We start from the raw sequence: 19,332 nt of genomic DNA on the forward strand, positions 1-19,332 counted from the left end.
AGCCTATCACATAAGAAATTTACGTAAAAGTCGGTTTAGGTCTGTGCTGACTTTGACAGTGTGATATTCCTAGTAAGGAGACAAGATTTGGTATAGTATATTTGTAGCGATGTATGCTCAAATATCCCGTGTCACGACCCATCCCCCAAATTTTCTACATTATGGTGACTTTCTTGCAGTAAAGATATTACGTTCGAAACAGCCTTATTGAACTTGAAAAGTTTTCCCTTGCGAGGTGCGAGATAATTTTTCGGTGTCATCAGAATACGAATCACATCATAGCGTTCGCTGGCAACCGCCGATGAAATTTCAAGGAATGTGCGAAATGTGCGTGATAAACTTATGTTAGGAGTTGCACAGATAAAATGTCGGATCGCTACGAGATATTGGGGATCACTGTTCTAGTCTAAGATTTCATATGTACGTTGCCATGAGTAAACTGCAACTACGTGCTGACTGATGATTGCCAGTTAGGTACGAAACAGAACGTGCGGGCATTGGTTGGTTTTATGTTATCATAAATGAGTTCAAATGATTTTTTTTCGTGTTTTGAACTGATGAAAGTATTATTAAACTGATCCGTATCATCTTTAAGCTGTATCAAAGTTGGCCTGCGTGCACCGCTCTCCCCAAGCAGCCACTCGTAAATGGACAACAAAATTAATTTGATCCAATTAACAGTGTGCAAGTCACTGGGCGTTTCAAACAGGAGCGAAAAACATCAAAACCACGCACGCAAATTTAGTAATCACTATGCGCAACAAATCACACTTACATTATAAAGGCGGGGGGGGAGGTAAAAAACCTGCTGTACTAAAACTCAAGTTGTTTACTCTGCAATCTGCATTCTTCTAAAATAGCGGCACGTGTCACGAATGATTTGATCGAAATATCAGCTCATGGTAGACTCGAGATAGTTGCCGAAATTAGTATGCTACTCAAGTAGAATAGTTCACGATATTGATGATACTCATGTAAAATAATGAAATACGTCACGGTATAGAGTCGAGATAATAGTCGAGATAGTATAAGCAGACGTGGAGAACTAGCAAATCTTCACCTTATCAAATTATATTAGAATTATACCAAGCTAGACTAGAATTCGAAATATACCTGTACATTATTTTTTCAAAACTAGAATTTGTTCGTTAAATCACAGTTTCCCGAGTGTCATCAAACCATCTGCCTATAACAGGGGGTCAACCTTCTTGCTATAGACGGCTGTATTTCGATTACTTACCGATTACTTACACTGCCTGTGCAAAAGGCCTCCAGAACTATACGCACCATACATACATACACATCTACATGCAGTCATTTCCTAGTTTCTCATTGCCGGGTTGATGATTTTCTATATTATATTGATTAATAAATTCCCTCCTGATTTCTAATCATTGGTTGGGTAGTGACGGCTGCAAGCCAAACTCATCAGAAACATTTTTGAATTGTTAATGTATCGTGACCCGTGCGAATGTGGTGGTGATGTTGTACGCATAGTGAATCCACTATCGAGGATACATATTGCATAAGCACTCGGTTTTGTATCGGATAAATTTGGTCTCCAATATCGTTTTCAAATCGGATTTAAATCTTGCTGTTTGGTGGCGGAGTGTGGTTAATGCATGCATGGCAAATTCGAGTCTATAAATATGAATTCATGGCGATGCCAAAATTGTCAAAATAAAATCTGAAAAATGCCAAAAATAACATGGCCTGCTTTTATGGCCTACTGGCGTATTCCAGCGGATAGTCGTAATGGACGACCACTTACCCAGTAATATCGTCGAAATTCGCCGAAATCGCAAGTATTAATGTTATGAAAATGTATTGGGATATTTCATGTATAGTCGCGCGAGTGCTATAACGTTTTCAAATTCATGGATGAAATACGTTAATAATATTGGTAGCAGCACATATCAATCTATCAAATATTTATCCTTTACAGCCGATGTGATCAGATTTATTGGTGAAGCTGGCGTGTCTTCGACCATGTAGGACTCGAAAATTATGATGCATCTTATGGTGGGTCCATTGTTTGTTTGTTGGCCCGTATTCGTGGCGCTTGAAATGACCGTCAACAACTGATCTAGGATACCGAGCTCACGATGGCACGGCGGTTCTCAAACTTTTGTAGATACGCCCCCTTGACGACAATGAACGATTTCGAGCATCCCTGATCATCACATCAATACATATTTGAAAGAACAACCAGAATGTTCGCAATCCAAACGCAGAACCTTTGCTGGCATGGTAGGTTTTGACTGTTAAGAGTGATTCTCAAATATGAAATTAGGACTATACACGGAGAAAGAAATATGACACCGGGGATCGAAAAAAATTTCACGGGACTGTTTTGTCAAAAATGATCATGTGCAAATGAGCAATGGTAGCTCGTAGCATATAAATATATTTTGGTGTCTAATACCTGTTATTATAACACTTGAACTTAGCTCACGCGTAAATTAAAAACCAATGGCACGACCCGCGTGCCATTGAAACTAGGCACTTTTTCACGGGACAAAGATTTTTGTCTACGAGTCGCAGTTGTTCGGCCAGAGAATAATTCAAATGTGTACTTTTGGTCTGCCATAAAATGCTTTTCGGAAGAGTGGCCGTTCTACGGACTAAGTACCGATGCTTATCAGACATGCCCGGTCGCGGATAGCGACCGGGGCTGGACAGAATGATTCTAGTACCCGGATCCGAATCTAGTAGAAATTCTAATGAAAGTCACATTGCCCTAGTCAGTAAAAGTTGGTTCATCCACGAGAATCATATAGTTCCAATACTATTTCCAATATGGTAGCCCTGAAACTTCGACGGGCGGTATTGCAGCGTACGAAATGTGTAGTCCGAAACTATGCGCGCTTTCGTGGAAATGACATATCTTCATCGATTAAGCCGTGGTCAACCCACAGTCCGGCCAGAAAGTTCAAGGACATTGGTATTCTTTTATGTGATGTTGAACCGTCGTTACATTCTTTGTAGTCGCATAAAAGCTACATATTTGACCTTTCCAAATCATCCTTACCGTTCTGACAGTATGATGAGTGATAGGCTATATACACATAATCCAATCACTCGGGTACTCGACTTTCCCAAGTCTTGCTTATTACATGGCAACTGCCACGAGACTATTATAAACAGATTTGAAAAAATAAATCAAACTACTAGGTATCGCCAGACTTTTGGTGGTAACCGCCGTTGTTACGTACGCGGTTGCCTTTATCAGAAACCTGTAGGTTACTTTCTCGATTGTGTAAGGGTATTTTATATGGAAATTTTTGGGTACAACATATTCTACGTGGACCGTGACCTCTCTATAAAATGAACTAAAACTTCGTAAAGCTTCTACGGAAGGAAATAAGGGATTTGATAACTAGGTGAGAATGTGATATTGTCAACTAAATGTCGGCTACCAGCTCAGCACCAAAAGTTTTCAAAGTTTTAGTTCATTTGATAGCGAGATCACGGTCCACGTAGAATATGTTGTAGCCATAATTTCCACATATAATACCCTAACACAATCGAGAAAATAACGGCAACCACGTACGTAACAACGGCGGTTACCACCAAAAGTCTGGCGACACCTAGTGGTTTGATGGACCCTATTAGACCTGTTAAAGGGAAATGCCGGTAATATAATTCGAATCTAATTTGCGAAATGCTTCTATGCCCTTATTATAATTCTAATCTAACATGTGTTTTTCCTAAAATGATACAGAACTGTACAGTACAGTGCAAAACGAACCACGTTCGGTGTACAGAAAATTGCTAATCTCATGGTCATATGAATGAGCTATGATTTGATATGAACGGACCTTGATTCACTGTCCAAGTTTTCGCGAATTCAGTATTTCTAATTCCACTCCAATCTGGAAATATACTGCGTAACTAAAATTCACATTTTATTCTAACTTGCAGGGAACTGTGTAGCTATGAATATAACTTCACTCTAATTTGGAAAAAAACCTTTGAGCTTTATTTCTAATTCAAATGTAATTTATAAAAGCTGAAAATTTTCTAGCTGTCCAAGTCAGTAACTGCCCCATGTTGTAGTGTTTGAAACCATTTAATATTAGGTCCTGGATGCACCTTCCCCAAAAAGTAAACACTGCAACATCAACATCAAAATCCACATTACTACCCAAGTAGATAATACTTGGCGATATTGATGCTACTAGAGTAACAAAATGAAAAACTTCGAAGTATAGTCGAGATAGCAGCTGACATTGCAATTGTGTAGAATGGAGTACTCTAATAAAAGCAAAAATGCAGACCACATATTCTCTGCATGGTTGCAATGACTCGAGTCATAATTTCTGGTGACTTGACTCGAATCAACCAAATCCTACGAATCCGTCTTCATTGATCATTTGCTACCATCGTTTAATTTTTCTTCTATTTTATTTTTTCAACTACTGTAACCTTTTTACAGCCAGACTGCTTAGAGTCAAGTGTACCTGTTTGATGCTGGTGTGATCAGACTAGATGACCTTCACGGTCTTATCGATCATTCCTATCTAATACCGAATACTGTGCAAGCATATTTTCTGTACCACCATCACTGCTGTTTGTTATGTATTTTGGTTGGATGAAAATAAAGACTCTCTCTCTCTCTCTCTCTCTCTCTACGGATTCTATCAAGTTCCGTATATCAGGCCCAAGAACTGAAAGTTAGGCCCATAAACTGTCTTTTATCTGTTTGACGAAACAGGTTTAGAGTGAGAAAAATGCGTATATTAATATGAATCCGAGGCCTTCGATATCGCCCAAGAGTTTTACAGAAGGGAGTTTAACCTGATTTGAACTCAATACTGAACTGTCAACACTATGACTCGGACTTGATTGAAAATGACTCGACTTGACACTATATGCGAGATTGAATCATGACTCGGAACCTTGTTACTTAGTCACAACCATGCTTTGACCACACATACTGCTAGTTAGCCTGTATATATTAACAAGAGCTTACTTTTGTCCGCCTTGAACGATCGCTTCCAGCACCTGTTTCCTTGATGTACGGATGACAAATTCGACATACATGATACCGTTATTTAGTTAAAGCGAATCCACCCTGTCTGAATCTGGAGCCCGCGACCACATTCTCTACGCCAGCAAATTCGTCAGCGAATGTGTTGACGTCACAGAAAGCCTAATATACATTGCTTAGATGTAAAGTGATGATGAAGGATTAAAACCCAACTGCGACTGCAAAGAAAGACAAGAATTGTTCATAACAAGCCCAAAAGACACAAAATTATGCTGCGTAAGAGTAAAGTGGTTTGTTAGAACTATAGCATCTTCTTCGATTGCACCAATCCAATTGTCCAATACTTAAACAATATGGCGTGTACGTTAAGTTCCAGTTCCAAAACATCAAAGTATATACTCGAAAAGCTCCACAGCCACTGCTACGGTTGGACATAAAGTGATATAGAAAGGCTGCGTCCGGACACCAGTAAGATGAGGAGGTCAGCAGCGATGCATTTCTATTTTTACTCAAGGCTTGTCAAGTGGTTTGAATTCGAATTTTAGACTTTTTCTACGGGTTTTCAATATTTAGGTAAACCAGGCCTCGAATATATAGAATTCGCCACTTCTACTTGTACCCGAGAAATGCATGATCATTTCTGCCTGTAAGCGGTAAGAAGTAGATCAATCTTCGTAGACTAGCAGTCGAAAATTCAGACTACTAACTACCATTCTGTGATGTCACGAACATCGCCGACATTTTTACTGCTCGTAGCCGATACCTACATTTCATAGTGTGGTATCGACTCGATATTATCGGCGGGGCTCAAATCATCTCCCCACCACGACTGCAATGAAACAAGACATACAGTGAAGATACACATGAATATTAATTTATGTGAGCATCAACGAAAAATGAAACAAACAAGAAATGAACTCGAACAGATTACAGAAACGAAGGTCAAACTCAGTGGTTCACAAAGCGGGTGTGATTTTGAAAAATGGGGCGAAAAAAATTGAAATAGTAGTAATGCATGCAAAGCTATTTCATTAAGTTGTTACAGCCAACTCAAGTACACTGGAAAAGTGTGAGGATGAGGTTTCTGATAACCTTCGCTCTTCAAAGGAGCGATAACGATATGCTGAGCTTGATAATGGTACGAGTCCAAAATGCTGCGAGCCACTGGTTAGTTGAATCAAACAGAATGAAACAGATGAAAAACACAACAAAATAACCACCCCTAATCAAATGTGGAAACATTAGGTCATTTGCCGGACTTCAAGGCGCAACTTTTCCACGAACACCACATTTATGATCTTAGATAGCAGAATATATATTCAAATGTGACTTGAGATGATTCTTTCGAAAAAATTATTTTCCACTAACATCTCGTGTATGATTCCTGACCCCATAATGCATTTCTAAATGCGTCTTGATGTTACCTTCCCGAGTTAATTTTTTTCCACAAACCTCGCATATATGATCCTTCACCCATAACGAATTTTCCAATGCCTTTCGAGGCCACTCATTTCAGTAGATTATCTTCCACAAACATCACATTCATGATTTTTGTTCCAACAATGAGTTTTCAAATGACTCTCAAGGTCACCCGTCTGAGTAAATTCTTTTTCCACAAACATTACATTCATGATTCTTCAATCTTCACCCATAACGAATTTTCCAATGTCTTTCGAGGCGGCTCTTGTCAGTAAAGTATCTTCCACAATATTCAATTCTTGAGCCCATAATGACTTTTCAAATGACTTTCGTGGTGATCCTTCCGGGAAAATTCTTTTCCACATATGTCACATTCATGATTTTTGTTCGAACAATGAGTTTTCAAATGTCTCTCAAGGTTATTAGCCTGAGTAAATTCTTTCCCACAAACATTGCATTCATGATCCTTCACCCCATAATGAATTTTCGAATGCGTTTTGAGGTTACTCTCGCGAGTAAATTCTCTTCCACAAACTTCACATTCATGATTCTTGACCCCATAATGACTTTTCAAATGCTTTTCAAGGCTACTCTTGTGAGTAAATTCTCTTCCACAAACGTCACATTCGTGATTCTTGTTACTATAATGAGTTTTCAAATGACTCTCAAGGTCACTCGCCCGCGTAAATTTTTTACCACAAACATTACATTCATGATCCTTCACCCCATAATGACCTTTCAAATGCTTTTCGAGGCCACTCCTATGAGTAAATTCTCTTCCACAAACGTCACATTCGTGATTCTTGTTACCATAATGAGTTTTCAAATGACTCCGAAGTTCACTCGTCCGCTTAAATTTTTTTCCACAAACATTACATTCATGATCCTTCACCCAATAGTGAATTTTAAAATGACTTTTGAGGTCACTTTCGCGAGTAAATTTTCTTCCACAAACTTCACATTCGTGATTCTTGTTCCCATAATGAGTTTTTAAATGACTCTCAAGGTTACCCCTCAGAGCAAATTCTTTTCCACAAACCTTACAATTATGATCCTTGACCACATAATGAATTTTAAAATGCCTGTTGAGGATACCCTTGAGAGTAAATTCTTTTCCACAAACATCACATTCATGTTTCTTCACACCAAAATCCATGTTTTTTAAAAAATGTTCAGTAAGCTAATATTATAAAGGTATAACGAAACAAAAAAGAGCATGGTTGAATTTTAATCTCCATTATTTTCGGCAAAACAATCGGCCGAAACATATAATATGACAATGTAAACGCCCCAACTATGGTAACCACAATACCCGTGGGATCGAGATTTTTCCTGTGAAATCCTCACATAGCCTCACTCTGAAGAAACATTGTCATTAGGACTCGACCTAATCTACTAATAAAACGTTCATCGTGATTCACTTATTTTCTGCAACAATGCACTCCGAAATCTGGGGGGGGGATCAACAATGCACTCTGACATGTGGGGGGGGGGGGGGGATAGAGGTAAATTGAAAGATTTGGAAGTAAAGATTGCTAATGCTCCAAGTATGCACATTGAAATTACGAATTCACCCCCGAATATTTGAGAGATGATATACAATATTTAAAATTTCTTCGCACTCGGCGCGATTCAATGCGACTTCATTTCGTGATTTCCATATAGTACGGCAATATGAGCGGGAATCGGAATCGTGTGCTGCTCACGTAAGAGATTTGTTTTTGGTTTGGTACATTTGGACAATTCCAATATATTTCCCCTATACCGACAGTCCGACAATCCTGATGGGAGGTCAAGAAATAACAGCATGCAACAAAATGACTAATAACAATTGGTCCACCCAAAGATGCATTAGCATTTATAACTTGCTATAAATTTTCGAAAGCATTCTCTCCATCGACTCTATCCATCGACTATGATCACATGGGCTGAGAAAGGATAAATATATAATGTGGGAACCCGCAATAAATATATATGTATTGTATACTGTCAAGGCACCGAAGTGACCAGCACCGAATAGTACAGCGCTCGCAGCTTGAGCCGCACGTATCAAATGAAAGCTGCCGAGGAAAATAATGAGATCCGTGTCGAAATGCGAATTTGTGATCGTGTTCGTCTCTCGGAGGGAGATATTATTTTAGATTCGCCTGGTGTGCAAGTAATTTCAATATATCTGGAGCAACAACAATCTTTGCCGCTTTACCGTGACTTTTGTAGAAAAATCTAGTGTCAAACCAACCATAATGTGACACTAATCAGACTTGAATGATACAGGGCTGGGCGCATTTTTCATCATGATCAGACAATATTTCGTAACTACACTGATTGACCTGTCACTTATCGGATGTGGTACAAAAAAAGTAGATTTGGAAACAACCAAGCCAACCACAGATAAATCTGTCATTGCGCGACTGAAAATAAATTATGTAAATATTATGTACACGTAGGGTAGGCGATACTAATTCAAGAATCAATGGCGTAACGGATGTCGTTGCCAGGGGCGGAAAAACGGTTGGTGTATTCCTTCCGTGATCCGTTAATGCGTTAAATATTATGAAATTGAATGTTTGACACGCAAGCCGGTAAAAAATTGACATTATTTGACATTTCGGTACGCTGCACACAAAAGGTTGCCGGCCCCTGCGTACACTGTGCACTGTGCAGCCTAATTTTGCCGCCCCTTGGAGCCTGCCACCCATGGCGCAGAGCCATACCCGCCAAGTGTCTGCTACGCCACTGTTCCTGGGCCATTACCAAAAAAGTAAACGAAATATTGAATTAACGCTAATCGAGAAGCCTTGTTGATGAGCGAACGAGACTGGTACTGATAGAACTATGGTGCGGTGAAACTCATATCACTGTGGTTATATAGAGACATAAACTACAGTTAGTGTATGCTGGTTGAGGCCAAGGCCAGTAGAGGTCCGTCACAGCAACGTAAAAGATGACAAAAGTGTAGATGTGTAAGCCCCAAACCCGAGGGCACCGAAAGCCCATCAAAATAACATCTTCATTTAAATGAAATGAATGAAAACATCAGATTTTTAGAATTTTGATAAAAATGCACTAGACAGTAAGGATGGTGTGAACATGACGTTCACGTTCGCGTTGTGTGTGAACCTCAGATATTTTGAGGTTCGCGTTCACAAACGAACCTTGGTAGGTTCTGCACTGTGAACCTTTTTCATATATTACAATTTTCACTTCCTTAAAACATCTCTGGTTGAAATTTATTGCATTTCAACTGCGAGCCACTCTATGCATGATGCTGGCAGCATAAAAAAATCAACACTAAAAGAGCATTCACTTTGATCATCTCAAAAATTTTACTTGCTTTTTTACAAACTTCTGCTCTTTATATCCAGCTTTGCGATTGATGTCGTTGACTGATGTAAAAAATCTAGCAGGCATACGGGGCAATCTTAATTTTATTTGCTTATCATTGTATCATAAAAATCAATGCGATTGGGGTGTGGGCTACTGCTGTATAACTCGTTATTGGGGGGATATCGGTAGCAACTAGCAAGTATAGAAACACTCTGTTTAATATCAACGTAGCAATACTCAGACGCCGAATACATTGTCCGGTCCTGCCTAGAGCGTTAAGGCATAAGCTTACATTCCCTTGCAAGTCCTCGTCGAAATTGTTGGCAACGCAACGGAAGATATTCATTTTCTGGGATGATTATATCAATTGATTGGCCCATGCAGTTGATACATCTGGCGGCGTTTGAAACGTCAATATGTACTTCAGCATCGTGGCCCGAGTCGTCGCTAGGTATCGTGTACATCAGAGGTCTCAAACTCAAATCTGCTCGCGGGCCAATTCCCTAGTTTTTGATGAAGCCGCTGGCCGCAGCTACAATAATAACGATTTTCAATGTATGATTTCCAAGTCGGCCTTATGTGACGGGACTTTGCAGACAGGCATTCCACAAACATCGTGAAATGTAAATTACTATTGTACTATACACACTTGGCACGGAAAAATCCTGTTATTCTGTTTTGTGTAACTTTTAGTTCACCGTATCACTTCCGTATTTCCACTGCAAAATGAAGATTCATGCGCCTTGGCTTTAGTCAACGAATATATTGAAGGATATACAAGTGTGAATTTGGTTGTGGTACGCGTTGACTACCGAGAGCCTTGCTACGTAATTCGAGTTTGATCTTGAAAAGCCGTAATAAATCCATTAGTGTTACAGCTGTGGAGCGTGCCACTGCCATACTCGCCACCGATAATAACATGGATAAAGAGAAAATACAACACCCAGGATGTAGCCAAATATACGTCACGGGGGCCACAGAATGCCAAAGGTTTCCTTACGGACGTAATTAGATAGATACATACCCTACGCAACGCAAGCTATACGACCTTTTGATATATTACTATTCGCCATGGCAGTTTCACAGATTGTTGCGTCTGTAGGATTACGAATCACCATTCGAGGTCGCAAATCCTTCTCTGATTGTCACTTGAATGTGTTACCTCATCAAACGCTCTCTCTCTGGGTTGGGCAGATCCCAGATAACTTTATTTCGAATTCAAAATCACACGTCCCAAACGATTATTATACAATTACGAACACGTGTTTTTGAAATGATAATCACCGTACATCACTAGATCCAGTTTATTCTGTCCACATCAAGTTAATTCTCGGCACTGAAATGTTTTTCACGATTCGAAGGAATAACTGTCCGCATGACGCCTTGTTAATATGCCAGTGGCCGTATTATTCGTACCCCACGTCACTTGAACGATTTTGTGTTGTCACCGGTATTTAAAATGGACATTTACCGTTATACTCCTTCACTTTTCCGTCATCACTTGTATTAGTTAATTATTTATCTCTTCGTATATCATGAGTGTCCATTATTCAGCCTTTTACATTGCGAAGTGCATCTTTGCCGCTAAACTCATCATTTTGTCGTTTATATTTTTACCACTACACCCTCACTTTCGTTCGTCGTTAGATCATTAGTATTTTCCTCTTATTCGAATCTTAATCTGTAATCATTATTGTGTCATGCCGGTAGAGACCTCCACTTAGTAGTTGAATCGTAGACTGTACTGTCCATTATATCCTGAAGCTTTTATCAACCAGGGAGGCCATTGTAGTGTACCGCTCATTGATTACTCTATTACCTCGATTGATTACTATTACCCTCGCTAATTCGCATGATCGGCCACCTTTTGTTGTGTCGCACTCTGTTGTAGCAGTCGACTTTTAGTCGCCGTCGGAGGTGCAGTCGCTTTTAGTCGCCCTCCGAAGAACATCTCCGTAGTTTTAAGTTGCTTTTAATAAAAGACTTACGCTAACGTGTGAACGTTATCTACACCGAGTCGCGGACCAAGAAGAACGCTCGCCCGCGGCAGAGCACGCTATATGCCCTTTGGCAGCCCTAGCGACGTAATTAGCAAAAATCTCAAGCTAGTCATGTTTCATTCATGATACGTAGAATACCCTTTAATAAAAAAATAACTCGAGTGTATTCGAACTATTACTAATCTTCAGTACTGGATACTACAAACGCAGAGTATTTTTTCAAGCGACCAAAAGTTTAAGCGCCTGGCAACGACTATCAGCGAATAGGCTACAAAAGACCGGCAGTGAAATGTAATCAAACGAATACACAGAGCCTGAATGTCTTTTTTCAATTGTTGCAGCAAGTCTTAGTACTGGTCAGAGATTTAGAAAATAACTCCGACCGTGGTGTAGGAAATGATTCGTCACAGGTTTCACAAGAGTATATTTTCTGCTTATCCATTTTGAGCTATTAGGATTTAGTTTAGCCCGCTGCAGAGATGAGCGGATTTGAAATTTCTATGTCCTAATCCAATCCAAATCCGAACCTTCAAATCCAAATCCAAACCCTAATCCATAACTTTTTCATATTCAAGTCCATGTCCAATCCTAATCCGATTCCAACTGGAAATTCAGAAAAATACTAATTTATGCAATGGAGGGATTCGAAAATTTTCTTTCACAACCAACGATTCACTTGATTCAAGATAACTTAGTAACCATAATTACATTAATAACTGATTTGAATAAAGTTTGTCGCCATTCGCCACACGACATTTCAATCTCCCAGAAAATAGGTAAATCCAATCCAAATCCTAATCCGTTCTGAAAAAAATGTCTAGTCCAAATCCAATCCAAATCCGACAAAATTTCACAAATCCTGTTTTTTCAAAACCTAATCCTAATCCATGCTCAACTCTGGCCCACTGGTTCACAAACTTTTTAGACAGTCCCCCTTTACGACAGTGAAATATTTTGTGCCTCCATTATCGTCATATCACACAATGAAACCGGAATGTTGGCAATACAGAAATTTGATTGTATGGAAGGTTATGACTCTTGATGAGAGAATTTTCCGATATGAAATTCGGACTATACACAGAGCAATAACTATGAAATGAAGGTAAATCGCGTCAAGCGCGGTAATTTTATTTATTTTACCCATGGTTCGCGCCTCCTTTGATATGCTTTCAAGCTTAACAAGGGGGTCACGCCTCCAAGTCTGAGAACCACTGGTTTAGCCTATATTCTAATTCGCTACGTGTACTGTTGCCACTGAAGTATGGGAAACAGTTTAGCATGACTGAATCACCTAGTTGACGAGGCACGCATAGAACACCGATGTAAATAGGCTAATTATTTTATGTTGTGATTGTCAATGTAATTGAAATGGTAATTAGTGAAAATTATCATCAAATAACAATTACAATTACAGTTACACGAAATAGAAATGCTTCAATTACAATTATCATTACAATTACAGGGAAAATGTAATAATTACATTCAGCTCAATTACAAATTACAATTGATCCAACTCTGGCGTAGACAGATATAGTTCTACGACCGTAGATTGGCCACCCCTGGTCTGGATGCTCTTTTTAAATGCTAGGATCCGTGATTACATGCGTAGGTGGATCCACACCAGACATGGGGTGATTACGTCGTGAATGTAATCGATTGCGATTACGATTACTTCTGAATGACGCGATTACGATTACGATTACGATTACAGCAAAATCAGGAAGTAGTCGATTACGATTATGATTACATTGGAAAAGTAATCACGATTACTCACGATTACATTGATTTTGCGTCTTAGAAGTTATACTGGAAGACAATATATGGATTGCGCTGAAAAGACCTAATGAGATAACAACTTTCTTCAAAAAAGATGCGACATTTGCTTGTTACGTCATAAAGTATACCCATTGCCCATTTTATATTGGACGATTTATCGCACCCAACCATTTGCATTCTTGCCAGGTCCACGACTGCCGCACCCCAAATTTCCTAATAGGGTGGTGAGCGAGATCGAAGGGGACTCAAATGTGTTTCGTAAACCAACGCAAATTATAGACTATTCTCGAGAGATTTCATGAACTTGAAAATTGTCTACGAGCATCGCGATTTAAATGTCTCTAGATAGCTTGATTTTGAAAAACATAGCCTATAACGTATCCTCCTAAAGAAAAAAAGTATGCATCATTTATAGTAACGCAGGCACTTAGGTGCCAGTCAATACCGCGCCACACACACCAAAAGACATACGCAGTTTCGGCCAACATGCGAATCCACGAAGTGTGCTACTAATGAAAGACGTTGGCCGAAACTAGGGGTATGTGTCCATCGTCAATAGCCGCGCTGGGTGGGCGTGACTAATAGTCCGGTCCTTCCAATCTGAGCCCACAATGCAAATGCCACCCGAGCACCCACAGAGCATTAAAGACATGGCAATTAGGGTGTGCGTCTCACGCAAGTATTTCTTTTAGTCTGCTACGTTTTGGCCACAACACTATCTTTTGATTATATAACAGACCGGAGGTCACGAATTAACAACATACCCTAAAGCAGTGGTTCTTAACCTTGCCCCCAGCGCCCCCCAGGGGGCGCTGGCGATGTTGAAGGGGGGCGGAAACGCTCAGGGGGCGATATGGGGGGCGCTGGGCTCAGGGGGGCGGTATGGGGGGCGCTGGAGAAAAATGGCTTCGCAGTAGATGATGTGGTGATAGGACATATCCTTAATGAGTATTCAGAGCAAATTAACACCGAAAACTTCGTTACATATAGCCTTCAAAATACATATAGGTTTAATTATCCATGGGCGCCTAGATGACTGACACCGAATGTTCCTGTCTTGGAAATCTAAACCCCAGAAGACGAATTCCAACTGGCAGGGAAAAATTATATGTCAGTTAAGAAATACCAATCTGGAATCGTGTGCGTCTTTTAGTAGTACGATTGGGCGACAGGGATATTCCTGTTGGGCGATATCCCCGTTGAGCGATTCTGTATTTTTTGATATTGCAGACAGGGGGTCACGAAATAACATCATGCAACGAGGTCATACCAACGGGTTCGCCTGCCCGAATATGTTTAATTATTGGTAACGGGCCCTACAGTTTCCAAGAAACCTCACAATGTTCGCTTTAAGTTTTGATGAGTCTGCGCACACTCAACAACTCACTGCGCTGACCCTTGGACAACAGTGCGTAACGACTAAAAAAACTCCGGATTTGTTGTGCGCAACGTAGATTTTCTGTGCGCAGAGACCGTGTCAGCACTGCGCACGTGCGCAGCTTATAGGGAACTTTGCACCTAACTCAGCTGTACCGGTAAATGTGTTTACGTGAGCAGAGAGAGGATAAAAATTGATCTCAATTTACATGCAATTCCCGATGATATTGACCAATCCAATCATTAATTAGTGAAATTTTTCGCACTTCGCGCGACTAGGCGAGAATAGCCCCCTCAGTAAATGTACACCCAATGTAGATACCTAATAGGCTATCAGCAAATAGCGGATAGCCTAATGGGGGTCTGGGAGTGAAGTCCCCCGGAAGTTTGGTTTATCACCCGATGGGGGCCCAGGACCAACGTTTTATGTTTGGGGAGGGGGGCTGACGAAGTGCTGTTACGGCCCTGGTAACGAATATTTGTACCTGCGGGAACGCCCGAATATGTTTAATTATTAATTACGTGCCCCTTATTTTCCTATACAACAGCTCACTCAGTGCTACTGGTAAATCTGATTACGTGGGCTGAGAGGATAAAAAGTTTATAGCGACTTATAAATGTAATTACCATGCATTATAGCAAATTTTGGTACCTAGGGCGACCAGGCCACACAAACTTTGCTGACCATCAAAATCACGATATGGGGTTCGTGGGGGCGAAGCCCTCAGAAGTTCGGTTTATCACGCTATGGGTGCGCAAGGCAATCGTTTTAGGGGGGTTGACGAAGTGCTGTCACGGCCCTCCCTCTTACTCATTGTCTTTATTACATTCCTTACAATATGAAGTTGAGGGGGGCGCTGGAGCACGATAATTTTTGAAAGGGGGCGCTGGACGAAAAAAGGTTAAGAACCACTGCCCTAAAGTAATTATTACAAGATACCAGATGTTATAATCATGAATTACGTGCTCCCATCTCTTCAGGTAAATCTGACCATCGGGGGCTGAGAGAGGATTAAAAATGAATAGTAATATAATGCAATTACCAATATTATTGACGAAATTAAATCTTCAACTTGAAAATTAACTACCCTACGGGGCCCAAGACCAACGTTTGGAGTGGGGAAGATTTGCTGTTTTAGTCCTGATTCTAGCTACAAGCCACGCTAACATTGTATATAAGCTGATGGCTATGACGGCAGGTTCACATGTTGAGTAAATAATTGTGAAATAACGATTGGCGCCCGTTTCAAGCAGAATAATATGAGAATAAAGAGAAAGTGAACATGAAATTCTGCCTTTAACTTAATACAGATAATGTAATGCAAGCGGCCATTACGAGAGACGGCTCGGTTATGATTAGGGAGAAAATTTTGACCTAAAAAATCAAAATTTTGACCTTTTTCGACCTAAACAAACTGAATTTTGACCAAATTTTGACCTAACGTATGCAAATTAGGTGTTTTCACACATAATGTTAAAATTGTACCACTTATCTTCATTTCTGGTTGGGACTGACTGTCTGTTGGGACTGACTGACTGACTGTCCTAACGAAGTAGTTTGGCCTGAAAAAACGTTTTTGACTTAAAAACAGGCATCTTTTTACATGAAAAAAAAACAATATTTTAACGAAATCTTGCCCTATTAAGAATTCCAGTGGTTACAATATGTATTATGGTAGAAATAATTGAAAGAAATTGTAGTACAACGAGAGATACTTTCCTACATTCTTGGGTAGAAAGTGCATGTCCTTACTAAGAAGCTTGCCAAGGACGTTCAACAGCAGCAGGTGTTGGCTGACAACACTCAAGTTGTGCGTACACTGCTGGTGCTGGTGACACACCGTACGTGTTGCTTCATTCTGATAATGTTGTCTACATCACAATTTTTCATTATGCGCTTCTTAATATAAGAATGATGCAATGCCCAAGAAGTCTTTCTTCAGTTAGGATATTGAGGTACGTTGACCATAACACCATGTCTGCTTATTTGTTTTATTTGACCGTTTATGATTCACAATGAGCAGACAATCAGCCGTTTACAACGGTAGGCCTATAAAATAGACTAAATGCTGTAAAATATCAAATGATAAGTTCACCGACAGTGCAAAATCTACGATACAAACGAAATTCAGACGTCAACAAAATTTTGACTTCATGAAAAATTTAGACAAATTTTGACCTAACGCTACAATTTTGACAAAATTTCGACAAATTTTTACATGTCAACAAAAACGCCCTAGATATGAAATATCAGCAGCTGTTGATTTTTAATGCTTCGTCGTGGAAACCGTAATGTTGTATTCGACGAGTCGGCTACAAATTTCGAAACCTTTCTCAGGTGTACGTTCGTACTACATAATAGGCCTACCGCTCGCCAAGCAGCATTATCCTGCTACGAGGTAGTGGCGTCTGGAATGTATTGATAACCTGATATACAGCACGGTGAGTGTCGTTACAATCACACTAATGTACATCCAGTGGTGGCCTTACGATTGGGGGGGCCCTAGGCGATACTTCCGGGGGGGCTCTCCTTATCTAAATTATCGCAACTTCTGGGGGGCGTAGCCCCCCAGACCCCCCTCACCAACGCTTGATGATACTTTTATTGTTCTGCACCTCGTATACACTGTTCCGGTAGTGCTTTGTCTGTACTTCATGATAAAGCTTTCAGCATATAAAATAATTATAATGTCATGCCACAGTACAATAAACGACTTGGCATATTCGAATACAAGTGACTCAAGTGAACTATAGCGTGTTTCGAGACCTACCTATTTAGAAAAATTATGGGATGTAGCATGACATAATAGTATAACAAGGCAACTGCACGCCAAATAGACCACATCAATTCAGAAAGCTGTCGGCTGACATTAGTAATAAGCCAGCACACCACGTCAAGGTTTCAGCCAGGTGCTGGATTGGGCCTATCTTTTTGCTACAAAGAAGATTTTGTTGCATGATGAGGCATAGAAGCAAAATGTGCGACACCATTAATACCAAAGGAACACATCAGTACTGGTATCACCTGTGAAGAGCTAGTTGGACGATCTGTAAGAATATAGCTTTCAATACAACATCCATTGTAACATAATATTTATTGTACTCAGAGAATTTTTGGGTGCCTCATTTCAAGAGTTAACTTCAACCTAAGGGATTTAAATAGATTTAAAAGCAAAACCAAAAAGGCGAAGTATGACGCAACAACCAAAATCACAAACCATGATATTCGCATTGTCACAATGACAACAACAACAACAAACTTTGAAGTATACAGAGATACGGTACTATAGTAGCAGCGCAATTTGTAAATAAACAGTTACACGCACTAATGAGAAAATTGTAAGTTATAGAAAAAATATTTTTGTCTGTAAGAACTTGCGTGGTTGGATCAAACCTAAAACGCCACAAATAGCATAGACAAGAGACCACTACAATCAAATACAATATACGTATTTGAAAGCACTGTTACATCATTCGAGTCTATAAGGCATTATAGTTGGTGGAAAAACAGCATCATCCTCAATTTTTGCAGAACATTCCTGAGCTGACATAGATGGTTAAATATTTGTGTAGTAGTTCAAAATTTGCATTGTCGCTTTCTTTCCAAATCTGAACCCCTTCCTTTTCTGAGATCCTGACTTACATTTAGCATGTACTCGCGGCATTGTAGCAGATACTTGACTGCAGTAATTAGGAGATACTGATGCTACCAATTACAACATAACATATAACTGAGTGATACCAAACTCATCGTAGCTAATGAAATGTACGGTTGTCAACTGACGAGTGCGCCTTACTAAATATGCTGTTTACCGAGTCATATTTATATTGAACTGGTAGCCCATTTCAAGAATGTAATGGTCAAAATTGTCTTATGCAACACCTGATCTTAGGGCAAATTTTGGTTGCAGTCAAATCCGTGGAAAGTTGCACATATTTTTCATAAAAGTTAGAAGTAAAAAGTCGCATTTATTTTTCCCTAAAGTTACACAAAAAAGGTACATTCATGGATAAGTTTCTTGAAATTATTAACGTATGAGATACTTAAATCGATGCGTATCCAAGGCACTGACGCAAAACTCAGTGTTGGCGCCTTCAACAAAATCAATGGCCTGAAAAAATTGACCCAGTAGTAGGCTAATATAATTTACGGCAGTCTAGCCTGAATGTATGTCAAATGAGAAATGACCTCAAATTTAAACGACAGTGACAATCAAGCGATCTATTTACATATAGTACCAAATATTTTCAGTAAAAAGTGAGTTGCATGAAAAATCAAAAAGCTGCAAAATGATGCTTGAAAAAATGAAGCAAAGTTGCAATATAAGATTCTTCCAAACAGCTTAAAACACCATACTACATAACTTCCGAGTATTTAGGAAGCTGCCAGAAGCTGTAAATAAAGTTGCAAAAACTTGCCCTGTGATCATTTAATTCTTT

General features: G+C 39.7%; 1 protein-coding gene and 1 long non-coding RNA gene across 2 annotated transcripts in view; both read right to left on the reverse strand.

The window, feature by feature from the left end:
* The window catches only part of LOC145435248 (uncharacterized), an 85,874-nt gene extending 80,760 nt beyond the window's left edge, over positions 1-5,114 (reverse strand). Inside the window, exon 1 of the long non-coding RNA XR_013913750.1 lies at positions 4,976-5,114. This is a non-coding gene — a long non-coding RNA (uncharacterized LOC145435248). The remainder of the gene's footprint in view (positions 1-4,975) is intronic.
* A 97-nt stretch (positions 5,115-5,211) lies between these two features.
* Positions 5,212-17,361, reverse strand: LOC145435214 (uncharacterized). The gene has a single exon (XM_080312547.1). It carries the CDS (start codon positions 7,566-7,568, stop codon positions 6,705-6,707), a length of 864 nt encoding a protein of 287 aa, XP_080168673.1. The 5' UTR covers positions 7,569-17,361; the 3' UTR covers positions 5,212-6,704.
* Positions 17,362-19,332: the final 1,971 nt, after the last annotated feature.

This window comes from Botryllus schlosseri, chromosome 3, assembly GCF_051294905.1.
Source record: "Botryllus schlosseri isolate E-star chromosome 3, Bs_hap1, whole genome shotgun sequence".
Taxonomy (NCBI): Eukaryota; Metazoa; Chordata; class Ascidiacea; order Stolidobranchia; family Styelidae; genus Botryllus; species Botryllus schlosseri.